The sequence below is a fragment of the Sminthopsis crassicaudata genome, chromosome 3 (assembly GCF_048593235.1).
Source record: "Sminthopsis crassicaudata isolate SCR6 chromosome 3, ASM4859323v1, whole genome shotgun sequence".
Lineage (NCBI taxonomy): Eukaryota > Metazoa > Chordata > Mammalia > Dasyuromorphia > Dasyuridae > Sminthopsis > Sminthopsis crassicaudata.
The window spans coordinates 648,379,902-648,404,013 of NC_133619.1; the positions used below are offsets into that span (position 1 = coordinate 648,379,902).

Below are 24,112 nucleotides of genomic sequence, written 5' to 3' on the forward strand. Positions count from 1 at the left end.
CCCACCCTCAGCGGGGAGGGTTTCCTTACTCTTGGCCAAACCCCCTTCTCTGCTCTCCCCCTCTATTTCACATTTATTATTCCCGGTGTCTGTTGTATCCCTTCATGTGCCCGGTAAATTTTCCTTTTCCCAAAGATAAAGGCCTATGGGAACTTGTCCCCTCTTTCCTTTGAGGCAGCTTGGCCTCATTTGGGTGCTCAGAACCCCTGGCCTGCGTGACACAGGCTAAGTTCCAATATTTTCCCTCTGAAAGTGGGGGGACCAGGTGAGGACCACTCTGCTCACGGGGTAGAGATGGCCCTGAAAATAGGGGGGAGGTCCTGCCTTTTCTGCGGACAAGTGCATAGAGTGCCCTTCTGCTTCAGGCTGGGATTTGGGGTTCTTGGGGTCTGTGTCCCCAACACAGCAGAAGAGAGTATTATACTATCTGGCCATGGGAAATGTTAACGAGCAGCTCTCTCTCTGGGTACCACCCTGGGCCCGGCTTCCATTTCTGCCTCCCACAGTCTGACTTTGAAAAGCAAAACTAACCAAACTTTTCTTAAGCTAAGCTTCTGGGGGAGGGGGGAGGAGAGGGGAGGAAAGATTTATTGCCCAAGACTGGCCTGATGGCCCCCCACTTGGAAGCCCCCCCAAAATCCCTTTTCCCAAGGGTTGGACCCAATTTTAGTTTCCTTCCCTGTCCTAAAGGCCTCGGGGTGGGGCCCCGGTGCAGGGGAGGCCGTGGCCCTGGCCCTTCGCCTTGTGGCCAGCACGGGAGCTCTCCCTGTGGTAAAGTATCCACTTTATCCCGCGATCAGCCGCGGTCCGGGGGAGCCAGAGGCCTGGGCCCCAGAAGCTCTCCTCCCCCACAGGGCTGGAAAGGGGGGATGCCTGGGCCCGGGCCTGAGGAAGATGGAACAGTGCAAAAGTTCTCCCAGCTCCTTATCTCCAGTTCCCCTCCCCCGGGTTATCTTTTCTCTCTGGTTACCGGGAGCCGCCAGCTAAGCCAGACCTGCCAGAGCCAGAGCTCCGGCCCGACCCCTCCGGGAGGGGGAGAGAGTCTCTGGGCCCGGAGGCACCTGCAGCCTCCCGGAGAGCCCGAGAGCAGAGACCGCCCCTGAAGCGCCTTTCCCCGGAACGGCCCCAGCCCCCCGCAGCTCCTCAGCGCTGGGGCAGCGGGGGCCGATGGGAAAGGGGCACCCCGTCACCAGCCACTGCTGTGGGGACATCCGGGGCCTTCCTCAGGCTGGCTCGGAGACGTCTGCCCCCCCTTCTAGCTCTCTCCTCCAGTCTGTCATTTTCTCTGTTTCTTTCTCTTTTTCCTCCCCCCTTTCTCTTTCCCTCTTCCTTCACTGCCCCTTCCTCTCTCCCCCCCTCCACTTCCCTTCCCCGCTCCTTTCCCTTTGCCCTCTTCCACTCGGGCTCACCCTCCTTCTCCTCCCAGTCCGCTCCCCAGCCTCTGCTCCTCTCCCAGGCCCTCCGAGGGAGCCCCTCCTCTCCCTTTGCTAAATTAGGTTAATTGGCTCCCGGCCACGGTCCGATCCCTTACTTATTCTTGCAAAAAGCTCGGGGCTAGTTCTTCTCCGCGGAAAGGGGGCCGGGCCGGCGGCTGGCTTTTAGAGGAGACGGGTCCCCAATCTCTTCCTCCCTGAAGCCCCCCCCCCATCCCCGCCCTTTCCCGCCCTGAGCCCCGGTTCCGAGATCGGCCCATTTTAAGTCCCGAGTTCAAAGACCGGCCCGCTCTCCCTCGGCTAGCCCCAGCCGGCCCATAGCATATTTTACATTTACATGAGTGAAAGCCCTCTGCGGACCAGAACCCGAGGAACCTGAGGCTGGCGGACCGAACTCCTCGGTCCCGGCCCGCCAGGTCCGCTCCTCTCTAAGCCACGCTCCCCTCGGTCCCAGTTCTGGGCCCTCTCCCCCAGGGTCCTAAAGTCCGTCCGTTCTTGAATCTCTCTAGCGCCCTTGCACTCCCCATGGGAACCTGCGTGTCCGCCTCGTCGCGGCGCGTGTCCGCGGGGGCAGCGGGCCCGGCCGCCCTAACGGTGATGAATCAGAGATGGGTCAGTTCCTTTTCTCTCTCTCCCCAAAGTAACCAAGGGCAGGGTCGGCAGCAAAGGAATTTGCTACTTAATGCTGCATGGAAACAAAGTCTTTATTGATAGTAAAGGGCTAGACAGGCATTTGGCCTTCAGGAAGACCCAAATGCCTGCAAGGGGGACGCCAGTTGACGGGCATTGGCTGGTATAGAGCAAATGCAAAGATTTCATTTTTCAGCCTTCCTTCACACATACATGATGACTAGAGTCATCAAAACAATGTTTGCACAGAGATGTTATCAAGAGGTTCCGGAGATATTTGTCAATAATACAAGAATTCTCTGTTGTGGTAAATAAGACAAAAATTCTCTATTATCTCCTTCAGTCTCTCCCAAAAAAGGAATTTCCTGTTGGTATTTTTGATCTTAAGCTATCTCCTTTCCAAATCTCATCAACGGCACACGCGCTGTGGGATGGGGGACTCCGGGGCAGTTCGGGGGTCACCCTCGTGGGCGGGGCCACGCGTGTCCGAGCTGCGGTTCTGGTTGGGACATGAGCCGGGAGAACCCTCTGCCCGGGCCGCGTGAACGCACTTGTTCCGGGTGCCAGAGCTCGGGAACGTGCGACAAATACTGAAATGAAGCTCTCTGATCACTCACTTTGTACCTTCCAATTAGAGTTAGTTAATTAATCAAATTAATTTCATGGGAAGTTGAAGGCGTTCCTGTTGTTTTCAAAAGTTGTGTTCTGGGCCATGGCGCCAGGAGGTGAGGTCCATCTGAAGGTTCTGTCAGCCCGGCCCGCCGGGGCTTGGGACGCCCAGCTCAGAATAATTTAGTGCGCCCCAGGTTCCGAATCTGAGAACGGTCCCATTTCTTTAATAAAAAGCTGACTATTAACTGAGCCTTCCCAGTGCATGATTCTTTATAGATTATTTTAGAAAACTCGAGGGAATAATTTATAATGCTGGGATACATTATTCCCTTGACTTATCGAAAAAGCGATTTAAAAAACTATTTGTCCAAGACAGAAGGATCCAGTGAAAACTTTGTCCAGATTGATGTCCACGAGCCCTTTCCTCCCCCTTCGCTGTGGGGAAGTGACAAAAAACCCCAAGGGAACCATTCTTTCTAGCAGCTAGCAGGGTCATAAGCCTTGGGAAAAGAGTTTTGCATTCAGCGTGAAATTCTCATACAAGAAAAAACACGCAGGTGAAATCTGACATTTAGAATTCAAAATCTGTATTGTAGTTTTCTGTTAGATCATTTGGGATCTGAGGGTATATTCTGCCCTGCACCCCCCCTTTCACAGATGGGAAGATGGAAAGAATCCCATTCTTGCTCAGTCCTTGCTGCTGAAATTCTTCAACTTTGAATTGTTTCTGTTGTTGAAAGGAATAGCATGTGTCTACAAGGATTAATAATCTTTTCCCCCAAGTTTGTAGTTATTTTAAAGCCAGGAATCCAATATATGCTAAACATGTGCTATTCTTCTATGTATATTTCCATAAATATCTACACAAGAGAAATCAGATCAAAAAGGAAAAAAAGATGAAAAAGAAAATAAAATTCAAAGAACCACAAAAAAGTGAAAATACTCTGTTATGATCCACACTAAGTTCATGATCTAAACATAAAGAATATTATAAACAAATTAGAAGAATACAGGATAATTTACCTCTCAAATCTGTGGAGGAGGAAGGAATTTGTGAGCAAAGAAGAACTAGAGACCATAATAGAACTGCTAGGTCCTGGGTAATCCCAGTTGTGGCTCCTCTATATTTGAATTATTTCTTTCTGGCTGCTTGCAATATTTTCTCCTTGATCTTGTAGTTTTGGAACTTAGCTACAATATTCTTTGGACAATGTCTTTTGAGATCTCTTTCAAGAGGTGATTGGTGTATTCTGTCAATAACGTTTTTATCCTCTGGTTCTAAGATATTAGGGCAGTTTTCCTTAATGACTTCTTGAAAGATATTCTTTTTTTTTTCTTCATGGTTTTCAGGTAGTCCAATAATTTTTAGATTGTTTTACCTGAATCTCTTTTCCTGGTCAGTTGTTTTTCCAATAAGCTATTTTATATTTTCTTCTATTGTTCTCTTTTTTTATTTCACCAATTCATCTTTTCTTTTTCCTTTTCATCAAATCTATTTTAAAGAAGGTTTTGTTGACTATATATATGGTTTCTTTTTTTCCATTTCTGCAAAGGTTTTTTTTTCAAGCTTGAATTTTATTTTTATTTTTTAAAATTAATTTTATAATTATAATTTTTTTGACAGTACATATGCATGGATAATTTTTTTACAACATTATCCCTTGTATTCACTTTTCCAAATTGTCCCCTCCCTCCCTCTACTCCCTCTCCTAGATGACAAGCAATCCCATACATGTTAAATGTGTTACAGTATATCCAAAGGTATTTTTTTAAGAAGTTGTTTTCTTCAGGCAATTTCTGTAGTTCTTTTTCCAAACTCCCCTGCAAAGTTTTTACTTCCTTTTCCTATTTTTCTTCTAACTCCCTTTTAAGATCCTTTTTGAATTGCTTTTAGTGTCCTAAGAGTTTGAAGTCTGTTCTCCCTTATCTCCATAATAGCTATCTATGGTCAGAATTCTTTTTGCTCTTTTGCTCATTTTAAAAAAAGGTATAGGGGAGATTGTCTGGAGCTTCCTCTTACACTGCCTTGAGGCTAGTGTTGCTGCAGGTTTCCTCCTGGAAAATATTAGGAAAACTGTCAACATAATATGCCAAATCAATAACAAAAACAGGAATTACATGATTATTTCAATAGATACTTAAGAAGCTTTTGGCAACACAGCACCCCTTCTTATAAACAGGAGAAAGCATAGGAATAAAGGAAGCCTTCCTAAGTATGATAAGCAATGTCTATCTAAAACCATTAGTAAGTATTATCTGTAATGGAGAGAAGCTAAAAGGCTTTCCAATACGATCAGGCATGAAAGAAGAATGCCATTGTCACCATTATCATTCAAGAGCATGCTACAAAATTTAGCTTTAACAATGAGATGAAAAAAACAATCAAATAAAATTAGAATAGGAAATGGGGAAAGAAAATCATTCCTCTTTCCAGTTGACATGACAGTATACTTAAAGAATCAACTAAAAAAACTGTAAGGGTGAAAGCACAAAGGTCACAGCTCAGTGCAAGCCAGAAGTAAATAAACAAGTAATGCTTGAGATCCCTGGAAGTAATTTCTGTGACCAAAAAAGAGACCACATGTGGGCGGGAACTCTAGCCATATTGAGATACCTTCTTAAGGGAAGCATCTCCTTCTCTGATTGGATATGCATGTGACCTCATAGCCCCTATTTAAACTCTAAAGAGGAGGAAGTCACTCTCTTTAACCTGGTGTTCATCAAGAAGTCAACAGGAGTTCAGGGCAGGATATGAACATGTGAATAAAAGACTCTGAGCTTACACATGGCTGTTCTTGAGCACGCTACCATATATAAACCCCAGTTCATACAAAACAGTGGCCAGAGATCTCTGAAGACCTCAGAAAGAGGTAAACTTAGTAAAATTGGTTTAAGCACTGAGGGCCTGGGAATTAGGAGAGACTGTCAATGTAAATGCAGAGTAGTACTAGAGTATTCGAAAATAAAGTGAATGCCCAGAGTCAAGCATTTACAAAAAAGTACCTTAAATAATCAACAATTTTGGCAAAGTTGCAGGATATAAGATAAACACACAGAAATCATCAGCATGTTTTTTTTTTTTTTGATAATCAACAAAGCCAAGCAGTAAGAGGTAGAAAGAGAAATTACATTTAAAATAAAGAAAAAATATAAGATGCTTAGAAGTCTACCAGCTAAGTAAAACCCAAACACTCTAGGACCACACTTATAAAACACTTCACACAAATATTCAGATCTAAACAACTCAAAAAATAGAAGTTGCTTATGGATAGGCTAAGCCAATATAATAAAAACGGCAATTCTGCCAAAACTAATTTACTTCTGCAGGGCTTTATCAATCAAATTATCCAAAAATGATTTGATAGAGCTAGGAAAAATAACAATAAAATTCATCTCAAAGGACAAAAAGTAAAGGATATTAAGGAAATCAATGAGAAAAAAAATACAAAGGAAGGTGGCCTAGTCATACCAGATCTCAAATCATATTATTCCAAAATGTATTATAATGATCAAAGTTGTCTGATACTAAGAAGTAGATTGTTGCTCAGTGGGAAAGATTAAGTAAAGAAGATGCAGAAGTAAATGACCATAGTAACCTAGTGTTTAATAAACCTAAAAACCCTATTTTTAAAAATAAAAGTTTGCTATTTGACAAAAAATCTTAGGAAAACTATATAGTTTTCTGATTCCAAGAATAGAAAAAGAAAACAGAAATGGGGCACAAACATCTCAAATTATGTGCCAAGAAAAGATCAAAATAAATATACGATTTAAACATAAACATAAAATAAGCAGATTAGAAGATGAAGGAATAGTCTGTTTTCATCACACAGTTAATAAGTATCTGAGGCCAGATTTGAATTTATGAAGATGGTTTTGTGATTACAACCCTAGTGTTCTATACCATAGGCTATCTTACTGCCCTACACTGACTCCTTAATCCTTTGCAAAATGACTTTCATCTTCAACTCTTCTGAAATGCTCTCTGCAAAGTAATCATGGGAACTCTTTAATTGCCAGACTCCTTGGTCTGTTATCAGCCCTAATCTGATTTTATTTCTCTTCCTCATTCAACTCTCTTGAACACCCACCTAATACAAGAAGCCTTTCATGGTCCACTTTCTCCCTTTGATTACCTTGTACATATGTTGTATAGAGAAAAGATGGTGGGGCATTGTTCTTATATCTTAATTAGTATTATATTATAAGTTATTTACAAACTGTTTCCCGTTTTCTTTTTCTATTCTTGGAATCAGAAAAGTCTACAAACAAAAGTTGTTTGGTTTGTACCAGATGTTTAATAAAGATTGTTAATTTGTTTTCTTCACTAGCATAGTGCCTGACCCATAATAAATGCTTGTTGAAATGACTGAGTCCCTAGATCATGGAGACTGGAGTCATCCTTTTATTGTCTGCATTCCAAGATCTACAATATTAATTGTATTCAAGGAAAGGGGTCCATATAGAAGAAAGAGTGCAGTCTGAAGAGACTACCATACATGATATTTCAGTAGAATTTTATAGTTTTCCTAAACCACTTCATTACTGTAGGCAACTTCCTTCTAAGGCTGGCAAAATTTTTTGATCTTGTCAAAAGAAGTTACCCAGCTATGTCTCCATCAAAGCTTCCCAGAGATAGAGAATTTATAGGCTCTTTTGTAATTTTTTTCCAAACATAAAATTATTATTATGTTAAGATTTTAAGGCAAAAAATATCTAATTAAATACATGAGTTTTAAAACATTGTAACCAAATTTTCTCTCACAGTAAAAGCAACATTAGAAGCATAAAAATAATATAAATAATATCAACTTCTTGCCAATAAAATAGCATCATTCAGTTCAATGCATTTCTGAATTAACTTATGTGGAAAATCACTTTTTAAATTTCAAAACAATTTTGAAGCAATGATACTTCAAATTCTTTACTTTATAATTTCTAAATACATTGCCTTAATGCCCAATTTAAGAGTTCTTGTCACTAAGGTGTTGTTGAGGGTCAAAGTTAGCAAAGATCCTAAAAGGAGAACACATGTGACTTTAAATAAGACCACATTATATTTCAGGATAAACTCAGTTCTATGTGCTGCCAGGACCTCAAAATAGAGGACCCATATCTTTGAGTTACTCCAATGCTAAAGTTTTATTATGGCAGTCTTTCTACTTAGAAGAAGTATATGAGTTTCACTGGTAAGGAAGAGAGGTGAAGAAGTAGGGTGAAGAAGAGAGAAGAGGAGGTAATGGACAAATGAGGGAGGAGGAGGAGGAATCAGGGGGATGCAAGTCTTTCATACTTAGACTCAGGTAGCCTTTGAGCCTTGGGGTGGAAGTTGGTAGAGTAGGAGAAAGTCAAAACAGAAGAGGGGTCATTCCCATGGCCAAGGCATTGCATCTGGTGAAGAGGAGAAGAAGAGCAGCTTCTGGCTATGTATGTGAATGGAGAAAAAGGATGCCTGAGGACCCAGGCAGAGAAGGCCTCTTGGACCTTCCCAGAAAGAGACTGGCCCATTGAGACCCATGGAGTCTCTTCTCCATTTAATATGATCCACCTTTCGAAGCAACCTCTGCTTTGGACTCCTCCTCTTGGCACACTGGAAGCCTTTTAGTAAAGGGAATTATCTCCTACAAATCCTGTGCTTGCACTCTCCAGGTAGGTCTGAGCCAGGAGGTCACAGAGTTCGGGCGGTCTACCTATTCTCTAACTGAATAGTCACCAGAGAACAAGCAGTGGCTTTGCATGCCACCATCATGGCATGACTCCTGGTTCCCTCAGCTCTCTAAAGCCCACCCAGAGACCCTGCTCTCCTAACAGGGAAGTCTCTAAAGCTCACCCCTTATCCCCCTACGGCTGCTCCCTCCCGATCTTTCCTCCTGGAACTCTGGGAAGCACAATCACATCTTTTGCACTCATATTCCCCAACTTGAACCAGCGAGGCTTTCATACAGCAAGTGGGGAATGGTTTGATGACATTAATGTAGCCAATGTCCCCTTCAGCATCTCTCTGCCCAAAAAACACTTTTAAGGCAATTCAGACTTACTTCCAGTCCTGTTATTCTATCTAATCTATCTATTAACGTACTCAGGCAGTCTATCTAATTCTTATGAAGAAATAAATCACAGTTTGCTATCTCTGGCTGGATCCTGCGTTTCTAACTCTGGCTTGTCTCTAACAAAGACCCTCTAACAGAGGGACACGCACACTTACGCACAAGCACATTACACACGCGCGCGTACACGCATGCCCTGTGCTCGTGTCCATCCCCTCCTGAAGACGGGGTGCCATTCTCGGGGGCGGATGGGATGATCGGGGGAGAACCTCTCCTCCGGAGCTGGTCTCCCTCCACGCCCCCGCTGTGGCCTGACCTTTGCGGGCACTGCTGGTGCAGCTGTACGGGCGTTCGGGGATCGGTCGTAGAGTCCCCGCCCCTCCCCCTCCCTTGCTGCCCCCCAGATCGATTCCTCAGCATTAAGGCCCCAAGAGCACGTGACTGATCAGGATAGCTACTTAATTGCGGACCGAGCCCGGACTCCCCCGGCCCGAGGGGAAAAGGTCAGAGGGAGGCGGGGCCTGTTCCGCGGGCACTTTGTACTTTGAGGGGTTCCCTGGCCCGCTGCCCTTTCCGAAATCCCTTTTTGCCTTTTACCTTGAGAGTCCGATTTCTGAGTGCTCGGGGTACCTGTCCCCCACGCGGGGAGACTGGGGGGGGCGGAGAGCCCGCCCCTGTCTCCCTGTCCCTCTGGCAGGGAGCCCAGTTTGCTCCTCCGTGAACTGCAGATAATCCCTGCGCCCCCTCCCCCCTCCGCCTTGTGGGGGGGGTCTAAGGAGTTCATGGCCCAGCTCTGGGCCCTAGCCCGGGGACCCAAACAAAACCGAGAGCGACTTGTTTCTTCGCGGACCCATGAACACAAAGGTGAAAAGCCGTATGAACAAACGGCCACAGTGGGAGAAAGGGAGTTACTAATTCTCACACCATCCTCGGGAAGAATTGATGGTTTTGTGGAATTAAATTTTAGAATGTGGGGAGACATCAAAAAGAGGAAAAGGAACTCACTGCGGAGGATAGGAGGTGCCTCCATCAAGTCAAAGAGGAATGGAAATGGAATCTTGTAGATTCCTGAACTGATAGGCTGGATCAAGAAAAACAGGAAAAGGCAGAAAATGGGAGAAAGGAGGGGAAACCTTGTTTCAGAGGTTGTAACAAGTACCATGGATTAAAGCACCTTTGGAATAAGGAATATTTTGTTTTTCTTTTTAATCGTATTTTATTTTCCCCATTACGTGTAAAGACCATTTAGAACTTTTTTTTTCTCTTTTAATTATAACTTTTTATTTACAAAACACATACATGGGTAATTTTTCAACAATGACCCTTGCAAAACCCTCCCTCCCAACTTTTCCCCTTCTTTCCCCCCTCCCCCAGACGGCAGGTAGTCTAATACATGTTAAAGGTTAAAATATATGTGAAATCCAATATACGTATACATATTTATACAATTATCCTGGACACAAGAAAAATTAGACCTAGAAATTAAGGGGGAGAAAAAAAAACACACCTGAGAAGGAAAACAATGCAAGCACCCAATTACAGAAAAAGTGGAAATGCCAGTCTGTGTCCACCCTCATCTCCCATAGTTCTCCCCCTGGTGTAGCTGACTCTCATCACTGAGCAATTGGAACTGGTCTGAATCATCTCATTGTTGAAGGAAGCCACATCCATCAGAGTTGGTCATCATATAATCCTGTTGTTTACAGTGATCTCCTGTGAAATTTCACTCTTACAAGAGTAACGAGTACCAATTAATTGGGGAATGGGACTCTATGAAAACCCCCATGAATTACTGAACACTTATGACAATAGGATTAGAGGCAAATTATTATATATATAGGTATTTATACATTGGATACAATTTGGGATGTGTAATGAAGTCTCTTTTGTTGGGATACCCAAGAAAAAGCAGTGCTCTGGCACAAAGCTTCGGAAACTGTGGGTCTTGACCCCATGAGGAATCAAATTAACTAAATGTGGGGGCTGTAAAAATTTGGCAATATCAAAGGATACTGCAAGAATTGTCTAAAATTAAACAAGCACATGCATTTCACTAATATGCAAATTTGCTTTCCTCTTTCAAAACAGAAAAACAATGTTTACCTAAAAATTGTTTTAAAATAAATTCCTTTATACTTTGCTCTCAGGAAATGTTTGATTTGTTTACTCATTTTATATACAAATATACCTGAGGTCATGTGAGCAGAAAGTGATGATCTCTAGCTAAAAGCCTTCCCACATTAAGCCATAGAGAACTCCTCAGAATGATTTTACTAATAATGAAGATGCTTTGAAATTCATGTAAATGACTTTCCTTATTCTTGACAGTGATGAGATTCTAATATGAATTCTGAGATGGGAAATAGGAGATGTTTCTTGCCTGAAGGCATTACCACCTTGATAATTCACATAAGGTTCCTCTCAAGTGTGGTAAGGAGAAGCTCAGTTTGTCTCAAGTATGAATTCTCTATTGCTTCCCAAGAGTGGAGTTCAGTGTGAAATCATTCCACATTGATGACAATTATAACGTTTCTCTTCAGTGTGGACTTCTAGAAGTCCAGCAATGCTGCAGCTCTGTCTGGGAGCTTTCCACACTGATTACATTCCTAAGTTTTCACCCAATTGTGAATTCTCTGATGTAAAGCAAGAATGAAACTGGATTTGAAAGCCTTTCCACACTGACTACACTCATAAGATTTCTCTCCAGTGTGGATTTTCTGATGTGGTTTAAGATTAGAGCTATTGGTGAAAGCCTTTCCACAATGATTACAAACAAAAGGTTTCTCTCCAGTGTGGATTCTCTGATGTTTGTTAAGACTGGACCTCTGTGTGAAAGCCTTTCCACACTGATTACAATCAAAAAGATTCTCTCCAGTGTGGATTCTCTGATGGACAGCAAGGCGGTAAGGCGATGTGAAAGCCTTTCCACACTGACTACAGTCATAAGGCTTCTCTCCAGTGTGGATTTTCTGATGTACGTAAAGATTAGAGCTATTGGTGAAAGCCTTTCCACACTGATTACAAACATAAGGTTTCTCTCCAGTGTGGATTCTCTGATGTTTAGCAAGACTGGACTTCCATCTGAAAGCCTTTCCACACTGATTACAATAAAAAAGGTTCTGATGTACAGTGAGGTGGAGAGGGAATGTGAAAGCCTTTCCACTTTGACTACACTCATAAGGTTCCTCTCCAGTGTGGATTTTCAGATGAGCATTAAGATTAGAGCTCTGTGTGAAAGCCTTTCCACAACAATTACAAACAAAAGGTTTCTCTCCAGTGTGGACTCTCTGATGTTTAACAAGACTGGATTTCCATGTGAAAGCCTTTCCACACTGATTACAATTAAAAAGTTTTTTTCCAGTATGGATTCTCTGATGCTTAACAAGACTGGACCTCCATGTGAAAGCCTTTCCACACTGATTACAATAAAAAAGGTTCTCTCCAGTGTGGATTTTCTGATGTAAGGCAAGTTGGAAAGGGAATGTGAAAGCCTTTCCACATTGACTACATTCATAAGGCTTGTTGCCAGTGTGGATTTTCTGATGTGCATTAAGAGTATAGCTGTGTGTAAAAGTTTTTCCACATTGATTACATTCATAAGGCTTTTCTCCTATGTGGATTTTCTGATGGGCATTAAGATTAGAGATCTCTGTGAAAGTCTTTCCACACTGATTACATTCATAGGGCTTCTCTCCAGTGTGGATTTTCTGATGTGCATAAACATTGGAACTTTGTGTGAAAGCCTTTCCACAGTGACTACATTCATAAGGTTTCTCTCCAGTGTGAATTTTCTGATGTGTATTGAGATTAGAGCTCTGTGTGAAAGCCTTTCCACAACAATTACAAACAAAAGGTTTTTCTCCAGTGTGGACTCTCTCATGTTTCTCAAGATTGGACTTCCAGGTGAATGCCTTTCCACACTGACTACAATTAAAAAGTTTCTTTCCAGTGTGGATTTTCTGATGTTTATCAAGATGACACTTCTTTCTGAAGATCTTTCCACACTGAATACAAACAAAAGGTTTCTCTCCACTGTGGACTCTCTGATGTTTATCAAGATTGGACTTCCAGGTGAAAGCCTTTCCACACTGATTACAATTAAAAAGTTTCTCTCCAGTGTGGATTTTCTGGTGTTTAGCAAGATGACACCTCCTTTTAAAGGTCTTTCCACATTGATTACAATCAAAAGGTTTCTCTCCACTGTGGACTCTCTGATGTTTAGCAAGACAGGATCTCCATCTAAAAGCCTTTCCACACAGGTTACAATCAAAAAGTCTCTCTCCAGTGTGGCTTTTCTGACGTCTAGGAGTCTCCTGGGACTGAAAGGGCCCTACTTCTTTGGTGACGCATTTGCTATATCCATTGTCCTGAAGACAATCAATCTCTGAGGAAATTTTCTTACAGTGGTTGAGGGTTGAAGACTGTCCAATTCTCTTTCCAATTTCAACAAGTTGACATTTATTCTTTGGATGTTGATCTGTCTCGATATTAGAACCATGTATTTCTTTCAACTTGAGTTCACAGGAACCATCACTCATGACTCTCTGCAGGTCACATTCTTCCACAAAAATTCCCAGCTTTCCAGTCAACTTATTTACTTGGAATCTGGTCTCTACATCTGAAAAAAAAATACACAAATATATGCAATACCAATCTTACTGAAGACTTATAAAGCTCATAACCTTCTCATCTCTAACCCAAGTGCAAGAACACTTCCTAGCTGTACTCTTGGAGCCAACATTAGCATTGGATAGACCATATCACTATAATTAGAAGAGACAAGAGGTGAGAGTGACAAAGGAAATGTGCATCATAGAGGACTGGTCCCATCATAGACTTTCTCACTCAGAGCTAAACAATTCCATTCAACAAAAGCAGCAGCTACAAGCAGGAAGACCGCTGGACTTGGTGTGAACAGATTAGATCGACTCCATGAGAGATGAGTTTGTTCCTCATTTCCAAAGAAAGATATACCAAAGACATTCTGGACCCAGGATTCTAGACTAAGTAAGAGGGCACATGAAATTAGTTGTTTTGTTCTGTTTGCTGATTGTAATAATCAATGATGTACTTTCTGTTATGATTATTAATTGCTTGGATTTCTTCATACAAAACTGGTTGTTCGTATCTTTTGATCATTTATCAATTAGGGAATGATTGGTATTCTTCTAGATTTTACAAAGATCTTTGTATTTTTAAGATATAAGACCTTTATCTGAGAAACTATCTACAAATGATTTTACCTAATTTGCTCCTTTCTTTCTGGATCCTGGCTACATTTGTTTTATTGTAAAAACTCTGAATTTGATAGAATCCGAAATTTATCCCTTTTTGCACCTCACCATGGTCTCTTTTTTTGCTCTCCAATTCATAAGTCTGATAAGTAATATGTTCCATATCCTTCAAAATGTCTTATAAAATCTCTCTTCAAATCTAGAACATTTTAACCTTATCTTGAGAAAGATATTAGTCAATGCCCAATTTCTGCCATATTTCTTTCTACTTTTCCCTACAATTTCTATCACATAATGAATTCTTATCCCAAAATTTTATCTTTATACTTTTCAAATACAAGGTTACCATATTTGATACTATAAATGATATCTCTACTCTGTTCCATTGATTTACCTTTCTATTTTTTAGCTAATACCAAATAATTTTAATAAGTCAGTCTTCTAATAGTTTTAAGAGTTGATACTTCTTTCCTTCACATTTTTAAAAATTGCTTTCTATGATATTTTTGATCTGTTCTTCCAGGTTAATTTTATTATTTTTTCTAGAAGAGTAAAACAATTTTTGGTAACTGAATTGTGATGCTATTGAACATATAAATTTAGATAAAACTTATTTTAATGGTTCTGGCTACATGAACAATTAATTTTTTGTTTATATTTAACTTCATTTCCATAAAAGTTTTTAATATTTATATTCCTGTGCTTCCTGGGTTTAGTTTAGCAGGTTTAACTCCCCCAGAGTTTATACTCTCTTGACCTATTTTGAATATGGTATCTCTTACTATCTTTTCTTGCATAGCTGTGTTGATGATATATAAGAATGCTGATAGTTTATGTAGGTTTACTTCATATTCTGCTTTGATAAGTTATTAAACATTTAAAATTTTTAGTTGAGTCTTTTCAATATTCCAAGGATATCATCACAACATCTTCAAAAAGACAATTTTATCACCTGATTCCCTATTCTGATTCTTTCTAATTTTTTTTTCTCTTACTACTATTTCTAGGATTTCCAATGCAATTCCGGAATAGTATCCATGCCAGTAAGCATCCTTGTTGAACACATCTTCCTGGGAAGACTGCTAGTTTACTTTCATTACAACTAATACTTGCTGATAGTTTAAGGAAAAATCTATTTATACTTCTACATGTTTGTTTTTTTTAAGTAGAAATGAGTGTTGTATTTTACCAAAAGTTTTTTCTTCACTTATTCATTTGACTTTTTTTGTTATTTTATTATTGAACTAATCCATTATGTGAATAACTATGAATAACTTTCCTTATATTAAACCATCCCTGCATTTCTGGTGTAAAACCCAATTGGTCAAAATATACAATCTTTCTAATGAATTGATGCAATCTCCTAGCTAGTATTTTATTTAGGATTTTTGCATCCATATCCATTAATGAAATTGATCTATGATTTTCTTTCTTGTTCATTCTCTTCTAGATTGAGGTAGCAATACCATATTTCTTTCATTTAAGTATGGCTTTTTTGCTTATAATTCCAAAAAATTATTTAATTTTGGAATTGGTTGACCTTGTACTATTTTGTAGAATTCCTTTGGATATCTGTCTAATCCTTGTATTTTTCTGTCAGAAGTTCTTTTATGGCCTATTCAATTGCTTTTTCTAAATTAGGTGTATTTAGATATTCTATTTCCTCCTCTGTTCACCCAGTGAAAATAAGATTTCACACAAATCCTTCACTTCCCACCTATTTCCTCCATCTCAGTCTTTGTTTCAGGACCTGTTCTAGTACCTTCATTGAACTCTTCCTAACCAATTTTATTTTATTTATTTATTTTTAATAAGAATTGACTTTATTGGAAATCTTCAACATAAAGAAGATCCAACTCACTTCCAGTTGATCAATGATGGACAGAGGTAGCTACACCCAGAGAAGAAATAATGGGAAGTGAATGTAAATTGTTAGCACTAATATCTGTCGGCCCAGGTTACATGTACCTTCGGAATCTAAAGCTTATTGTGCAACAAGAAAATGGTATTTACACACATGTATTGTATCTAGGTTATATTGTAACACATGTAAAATGTATGGGATTGCCTGTCATCAGGGGGGAGGGAGTAGAGGGAGGGGGGGGGATAATTTGGAAAAATGAATATAAGGGATAATATTATAAAAAAAAAAAGAATTGACTTTATGAGATTTGTAAGAATTAACCTTCATATTCAACTGAGTCCAACAATTAATGATGACATTTTCACATATAAAAAGTCAAAAGTTTGACTTTATATTTATCTTAAGGTTTTCCTAGATTGTCTAATTTTCCACTGAGTTCTGTTTTTTTTTTAAATCATAAATACTTAAATATCTTTCAATTCATTATATGATCTTTTTTTTTTTTTTTTTTTTTTTTTTTTTTTTTCCCCCTATTCAGCTTTGTTAGGTAAATCACTTTGGTCAGAATTCCAGTTCTCTTGCTCTATAAAATACAATGACCCCAGCCCTGTGGCCTTTTAATTTAGAAGCTACTAAGTCTTGTGTCATTCTGATTGTAGTTCCATACTATAGAAAATATTTTTTTCCCTTGTTCCTTGAAGTATTTTCTCCTTGACCTGGGAGTTTTGAAACTTGGCTAGGATATTCCTGTAAGTTTCATCTTAAGGTCTATTTTGGGGCATTACAAGGCAAAAATCAAATAAAAGAGGTTGAGGAAAACCAAATAAAATAAATAAGACCAACCCCCCAAAATTATGAGAGTCAACCAATTAGAAAAGGAGATTTGAAAACTTAAAGAAGAAAAATACTTGTTTCTTTCTTTTTTTTTTTTTTGGAGGCATTTGGGGTTAAGTGACTTGCCTAGAGTCACACTCAGTGGACCTTCTGAAATGCTTCAGAGAAGGGATCCATTCTCTGCCATTTGACCTAAATTAGCCTGATTATGAACATCAAGAAAAGAGAGGAAATGGTACTTACCCAGGGACAGCAGATTCTGGACATTCTCCAGCGTGACCTCCTTGTAGAGCTCCTTCTGAGAAGGGTCCAGGAGCCCCCACTCTTCCTTAGTGAAGTCCACGATAATGTCTCTGAGCGTCACCATCTCCTAAACCATCAAAAGTCACTTGATTTAGAGCCAAAAGGAATAATTCATCTTGTCCAACCCTCATCGCCTTAGAGGCCGAGATCATCTTCTTTAAACTAAAGGAGGGATGGGATTTGCTTGGAGCTCAGAGAACCTTTAGGAGGGTCAGAGCCAAGAGCTGAAAAAAGTTATTAAGAGCCCAGGGGGAATATTAAGAAAAGCATTTTCTATTTGAAGTGCTTATCATGTCAGAATAAAAAGCTGGAAAAATGTCTTACTACAAACTGCTGCTTCCAGTGGAATTAGGAAGAACACTTGGGGTCTATAGAAGATATGGAGAAAAAAGAGAAAAGATCTTGTGAGATTGCTCCTCACCATGAATATCCTAAGTGACATATTAAGAAAATTCTAGGAAGAGTTTGTAAATTTGCTAAGTCCTGTGTATTCCAAGTGGGAGTAGGGAGGAGGACCCTTAACAGTGATCATTGAAGAGAGAACAAAGATGCACTTTTTCAGGAGTTTAATTATTTTAGAGCAAATCTAATTCTTTTTATTTTTTAATAATTCTTTTTAATTTTTATATTTAATAATTTTTTTAAATAATTTTTTTTTTGGCTGAGGCAATTGGAGGTAAGTGACTTGCCTAGGGTCACACCTAGGAAGTTTTAAGTGTCTGAGGCCACATTTGAACTCAGATCTTCCTGAATTCAGAGCTGGTGCTCTATCCACTGTACCTATCTGCCCCCAAATCTCATTCTTGTAGATCAGAATCTATTCTCTTTTTAAAAACTCATTTTGTAAGTTAGAGTTACAAAGAGAAATTCCATTTAAAGTAACTACCGATAGTATAAAATATTTAGGAATCTATCTGCCAAGGGAAAATCAGAAACTATATGAGCAAAACTATAAAACACTTTCCACATAAATTAAGTCTGATCTAACCAATTGGAAAAATATCAAATGCTTATGGATAGGGGGAGCAAATATAATAAAGATGACAATACTACCTAAACTAATCTATTGATTTAGTGCTATACCAATCAGACTCCCAAGAAACTATTTTAATGACCTAGAAAAAAATAACAACATAGTTCATATGGAAAAACAAAAGGTCAAGAATTTCAAGGGAATTAATGAAAAAAAAAATCAAATGAAGGTGACCTAGCTGTACCAGATCTAAAATTATATTATAAAGCGGGTTACCAAAACCTTTTGGTATTGGCTAAGAAATAGACTAGTTGATCAGTGGAATAGGTTAAGGTTCAAAGGACAAAATAACAATTCTAATAATATAGTGTTTGACAAATCCAAGGACCCCTGCCTTTGGGATAAGAATTCAATGTTTGACAAAAATTGCTGGGAAAATTGGAAATTAATATGGCAGAAACTAAGCATTGACCCACACTTAACACCGTACACCAAGGTCAGGTCAAAATGGGTTCATGACCTAGGCATAAAGAATGAGATTATACCTCTCAGACCTGTGGAAGAGGAATGAATTTATATCCAAAGAAAAACTAGAGATCATTATTGATCACAAAGTAGAGTATATCAAATTGAAAAGTTTTTGTACAAACAAAACTAATGCAGATAAGATTACAAGGGAAACAATAAATTGGGAAACATTTTTACAGTCAAAGGTTCTGATAAACACCTCATTTCCAATATATATAGAGAACTGACTCTAATTTATAAGAAATCAAGCCAATCTCCAATTGATAAATGGTCAAAGGATATGAACAGACAATTCTCAGATGAAGAAATTGAAACTATTTCTAGCCATAGGAAGAGATGCTCCAAGTCATTATTAATCAGAGAAATGCAAAGTAAGACAACTCTGAGATACCACTACACACCTGTCAGATTGGCTAGAATGACAGAGAAAGGTAATGCAGAATGTTGGAGGTGATGTGGGAAAACAGGGACACTGTTACATTGTTGGTGGAATTGTGAATACATCCAGCCATTCTAGAGAACAATTTGGAACTATGCTCAAAAAGTTATCAAACTGTGCATACCCTTTGACCCAGCAGTGTTGCTACTGGGTTTGTATCCCAAAGAGATCTTAAAGAAGGGAAAGAGACCTGTATGTGCAAGAATGTTTGTGGCAGCCCTCTTTGTGGTGGCCAGAAACTGGAAACTAAGTAGATGCCCATCAACTGGAGAATGGCTGAATAAATTATGGTATATGAATATTATGGAATATTATTGCTCTGTAAGAAATGATCAGCAGGATGATTTCAGAAAGGCCTGTAGAGATTTACATGAACTGATGCTGAATGAAATGAGCAGGACCAGGAGATCATTACAAACTTCAACAACAATACTGTATGATGATCAATTCTGACAGATGAGGCCATTTTCAACAATGAGATGAACCAAACCAATTCCAATTGAGCAGTAATGAGGTGAACCAGCTACACCCAGCGAAAGAACTCTGGGAGATGACTATGAACCACTACACGGAATTCCCAATCCCTCTCATTTTGTCCGACTGCATTTTGGATTCCCTTCACAGGCTAATTGTACACTAATTCAAAGTCCGATTGTTTTTGTACAGCAAAACAACTATTTGGACATGTATACATATATTGTATTTAATGTATACTTAAACATATTTAACATGCATTGGTCAACCTGCCATAGGGGGGAGAAGGAGGGGGGAAATTAGAACAAAAAGTTTGGCAATTGTCAATGTTGTAAAATTACCCATGCATATATCTGGCAAATAAAAACTATTAAAATAAAAAAATCATTTTGTGATTTCTTGTTAAATCATTTGATTTGTTCTACTTTTAATCTATATTTCACTTTTATTTTCCTTTATTGGTATTATTGACTTTTTGAGCAATTAGATAATTTGTGACTATTTCCCCTTAATTTTTAGTTTCCCCAGAATTAAAATTTTCCATTTTCCCCGATTCCCTTCATCAGTGTTCTTCACTGTGCTGCATTTATTCACAGTGCAAACCATCCCTCTAGGAGGGCCCGGCTTTTCTGGTCCCTCCCACATCACGGGGGTCAGCACAGCAGCTCCCCTGCTCTCTCTCGTTTGTGGCCCCCCTTTCTCACCAGAGAAGTCGGAGATTGCTCCTTTTCTCTGGACGAATACTGTAGGTTCCAGTAAAATGGGGCTCAAGGATCTGGGCTCCCCGCCTTGTGCTGGCCGTCCCGAATGTCTCCATAACTCCCCCCCCCACACACACACACAAATGCCCATCCGCTTTCCCGCGGGGACCTGCCCGATACCGAAGCCGCAGCGAGAGCCGGGCAGCGGCCGAGACAGAGGCCTGGAGCGTGTCCCTAGGCTCGGCTCAGCTCCAGCCCCTGACACTTCGGACCCCCTTGGAACGTCCCCTTTCTGGCGTCCCTCTACAGAGTCCCCTGCACTCACCTGGCACGCGGGGCTCCGGCTGCCGGGGGCCATGGCTCTGGGTCCGGGCTTGGTCCTCTGCCCGCCGGGCTGGGGAGGGAGAGGGAGCCCAGAGAGGGGGGACGGGTCTGAGGCTCCTCTGCCCGGGGAGGATGCGGATCTGCCCACAATGCTCTCGGGGCAGGGACAATGGGGAGAGAGTGCTCCCCAGCAGGCGGCGGAGAGATCCCAGGAGAGAGGACGAGGCCGAGGGGTAGATTTCAGACAAAAGGAGCTGGTGAAATCTACATCAGCTGCCGGTAGGAAGCACTCGCAGTATCCCAGCCCGTATGTGCAGAAGTGATCTCATTGGGAGGAGGGGGGAGGGGCTGCTCTCACTCCCTTTTCACACGGGACCAGACAGAAGCAAAAGGGGGTCCAGCTATGGAGGCGTCGCCCCTCCCCGCAAGCGTACACAAGACCCCGAGACCCGGTGAACAACCCACGCAAAACGGGGATCCGTGGGTAAAGGGTCGGTGGGGCTTCCGGAGAAATTCAGCAGCTGCTGCTCTCCCTCCCCCCGCAGCTCCACAGGAGTCCGCGAGCACGATCCTCCCCTACCGCGGCCCTCGCAAGGGAAGTCGCTCTCGGCTCGAGGCCTCCAGGTGCGGCCCCGCACCCGCGCGCGGAACTTCAGTACAACCCGCACACACCGACATCCCCCGTGAACACGCCCCCGGCCCGTGCACCTCCCCTGCGCACCCGCCCCGGACCTCGGGGCCTCTGTCACACGAACTGACCCCGCGAATAGCGGTAAAGGGGGATCGTTAAATAGGAAGGGGGAGGGAGGGAGGGAGGAAAAAGAGGGGAGGAAAAGACTCCGAGGTCGCGCCTGCGCACAGACGCCCTCCTCCCCTCCCAGACTCACCCAACACAAAGGAAAAACAATCACACCTGGACCCAGGAAGACGCGCCTGCGCACCGAGAGCCTCCCACTCTGCCCCGGTGCTGAACCGCCGCGGGAGGCGGGGCCGAGCAAGGGCGTGATGTCACTGGGAGGGATTCTGCTGGGCCACGAGTTCAGGGCTCTTTGTGTGGGGCGGGGTTGTGACGTCATTCTCCTCCGGGTCCCGGTCTTCCCCTCACCCCCTTTTCTTCTTCCGGTTCCCGGCGGCTTTTAGTGCGGGAGCTCCTGCGGGGCGAGCCGCTCTCCGCCTTACCCCCAGTATTCCGAACAGCGTAGTCACGATGAGTGCTCATGGGTCCCCGAGAGGTGGCGCTGCCCTCGGCCCGTTCTTACGGACAGGGAAACTAAGGCAGAGGGAGTGCCAAGTTGTGCTGAAAATCCTGCTGGAAAATTCTGCGACGCCGCTCGTCTTTGGGGGTGTAGGGGTTCCCCCAGGTGTCAGAGGGAAAAGGAGAAAGTACTTAGGGCGTGTACACCTGGCCTCAGACCCCGGGAGCTGTGTGAACTCTGCCCGTGCTTTCGTTGACTTCCATGAAGTACTCCCAGACCCGGCACTTCTTCTCCCCCTCCCTCCCACGCGTGCCTCAGTATCCCCACCTGGATGACGTGTGACCCTGGAGCAGTCCCCCATGCCTCAGCTTGCTCCTCTGTACAACTCGGATAACCCCCGCGCCCCTCCCCCCCAGCCTCGTGGCGGGATCCCAGGGCCTGACCGAGCTCTCAGTCCTGGCCCGGGAGCCCAGGAGGTGCCCTTTGAACCTTAGCCACCATTCTCGGAGCATTTGTTAAATGCGGCTCTTGCTCTCGCACCTCTTGGTTTACCTGAACCTCCCGGGTTGAAAAGTCTCCCCCAGAACGCGAGCCCTTCCTTCCTGACAGCCTTGGACATCCCTCGGAAAGGAGTCAGAGGAAGGTTCCCAAGGTCCCGACTCCTTGGCTACCTGGAAATCCGCTTCCTCCAGGAGCTTCTTCAGGAACCCAGCCACCACTGATCCCCCACCGTGCCCCTCCCCCACGGAGCCCCTCCCTCCCTCCCCAAGCCCAGTTCCCCCCAGTGGTGAAGCTTTCCTTTCACTTGGCCACTTCCACACAGGCCGAGCTCCCCCTTTAAGGAAAGCTTCCTCGGACCCTCCCCACCCTCGGAGCCATCCTATCTCAGTCCTTTCCCAGCCAAACTCCCTGAAGCCCGTGGCTGAACTTTGTTCCTTCCTCTGGCTCTGGCTCCTTAACTTTACTCAGTTCTTGTCCTAGTGTCCAAGTCTTCTGGAGCTCAGACTCCAGATTCAGGGAGGCCCTGCGTCCTTCCTAATGTCTACACATATTGCCTTAAGGACCCATTTTCAGAGTGTTTTTCCCTTAGGGCTGATCCAGCTATAGAGGGTCAAACATCACAGCATCCTAAGAGAACACGTGACTTTCAATAAAACCACATCGTTTACTTTAGAACAAACTCAGTCCCATCAGAACTGCATTTACAGGGACCCATCGGTCTATCCTCCAGAACCTCAATTTCCCCAAGACCTAATTTCTGCCAGGACATCACAATGTATCCTTTGGGTAATCTACTCCAAGGTTTTCTAGTGGCAGACTTCCTACTCAGAAGAAGGGTCTGAGTCCCAGAGCACAAAGAAGGAGGGAGACTGGGAGGGGATGGACAGATGAGGGAGGAGGAGGTCTCAGGGGAAACTAGAGGTTTGCATTTGATCCAAGCACTATTGGAGCCCTAAAGTGGAACTGAGTGGACTAGAAGCAGGTCCAGGCAGAAAAAGGGACATCCCTAGGGCCATGGCATTCATGCTCACGATGACCAGGAGTGGGGCACAGGGGCCCTCATAGACCTTCTCAGAAAGACTTGGTTCACTGATGCCCATAAGGTCTCTTCTGCTTTCCACAAGGTCCTCCTTTCTGAGCAACCTGCCTTGGCCTCTTCCTGGCAGACCCCCTGGTTGGAAACAGCCTCCTTTTAGTTGAGAGGATTGTCTCCTAGAAATGGTTGACTGTGCTTGCATTCCCCAGGTAGGTTGGAGCCTGAAGATCAGATGGCCCACCTGTCCTCTCCCTGACTCCTCTTCATAGAACCAGAAGTCTTGGGGGCCACAGTCATGCACACAATAATTATATTTTGCTTTAACATATAGTGAATGATCTTTTGTTATTTGAGACAGAATCTTGTGGGACTTTAAGCTGATATATTTCTAAATTTCAGTTTCATGTAAATGTCTTGGAAGTATTGATGTTCAAAAGAATACCTCAAAAGGTTGGGGTCACAGACCAGTATCGAGAGGTGTCTCAAAAGAATTTGCAGGCTTCAACCCATCTCCAAGGCAAGGGTTAAAATTTATTATAATTGTAATGCCAATTGAAGCATGCTAAGTTCCAAAAGAATTTATCAAAGAACCAGGAGTAACAAGATAAATGTATAGGACAATGTTAGAGAGGCCAGAGCTTCATGTTACTTATTTGGTAATATTATGGGTTACAAGAAGGTTTGAGGCATGGTCTACTCACTATTGTCTCCAGAATTTGGTTGTCACTTACCAACAGATTATCTATCTGACAGTCAGCAATGTTTGTGGGGCCATTCTCTCATTGACAGAACGATCTCACTCTAAGCAGGGGACTTTAGGATCACTGCTATATTTCCTCTGGAGACTGTACCCCATTAGAAGTACTCTTGGAACAAACTTTAGCTGTGAATAGACAGAGAAGATGTGACAATGACAAAGGAGATGTTTGTCACAGAGGGCTGGACCTATCATAGCCTCATCCCTCCAAGCCAAACATTCACAT

The 24,112-nt window shown here is 42.4% G+C and overlaps 1 protein-coding gene across 2 annotated transcripts; it reads right to left on the reverse strand.

Annotated features, from left to right (window-relative positions):
* Positions 1-10,055: 10,055 nt before the first annotated feature.
* On the reverse strand, positions 10,056-21,487 carry LOC141565031 (uncharacterized). Of its 2 annotated transcripts, none has more exons than XM_074308022.1 (3): positions 21,284-21,487; positions 16,898-17,024; positions 10,056-13,340 (listed from the first exon to the last, which is right to left on the reverse strand). In XM_074308022.1, the coding sequence occupies exons 1-3, from the start codon at positions 21,470-21,472 to the stop codon at positions 11,329-11,331; spliced, it is 2,328 nt and encodes a 775-aa protein (XP_074164123.1). In that variant the 5' UTR covers positions 21,473-21,487; the 3' UTR covers positions 10,056-11,328. The 2 variants fall into 2 exon arrangements, with proteins under 2 accessions (XP_074164123.1, XP_074164124.1); XM_074308023.1 differs by lacking the exon at positions 21,284-21,487 and adding an exon at positions 20,398-21,264.
* Positions 21,488-24,112: the final 2,625 nt, after the last annotated feature.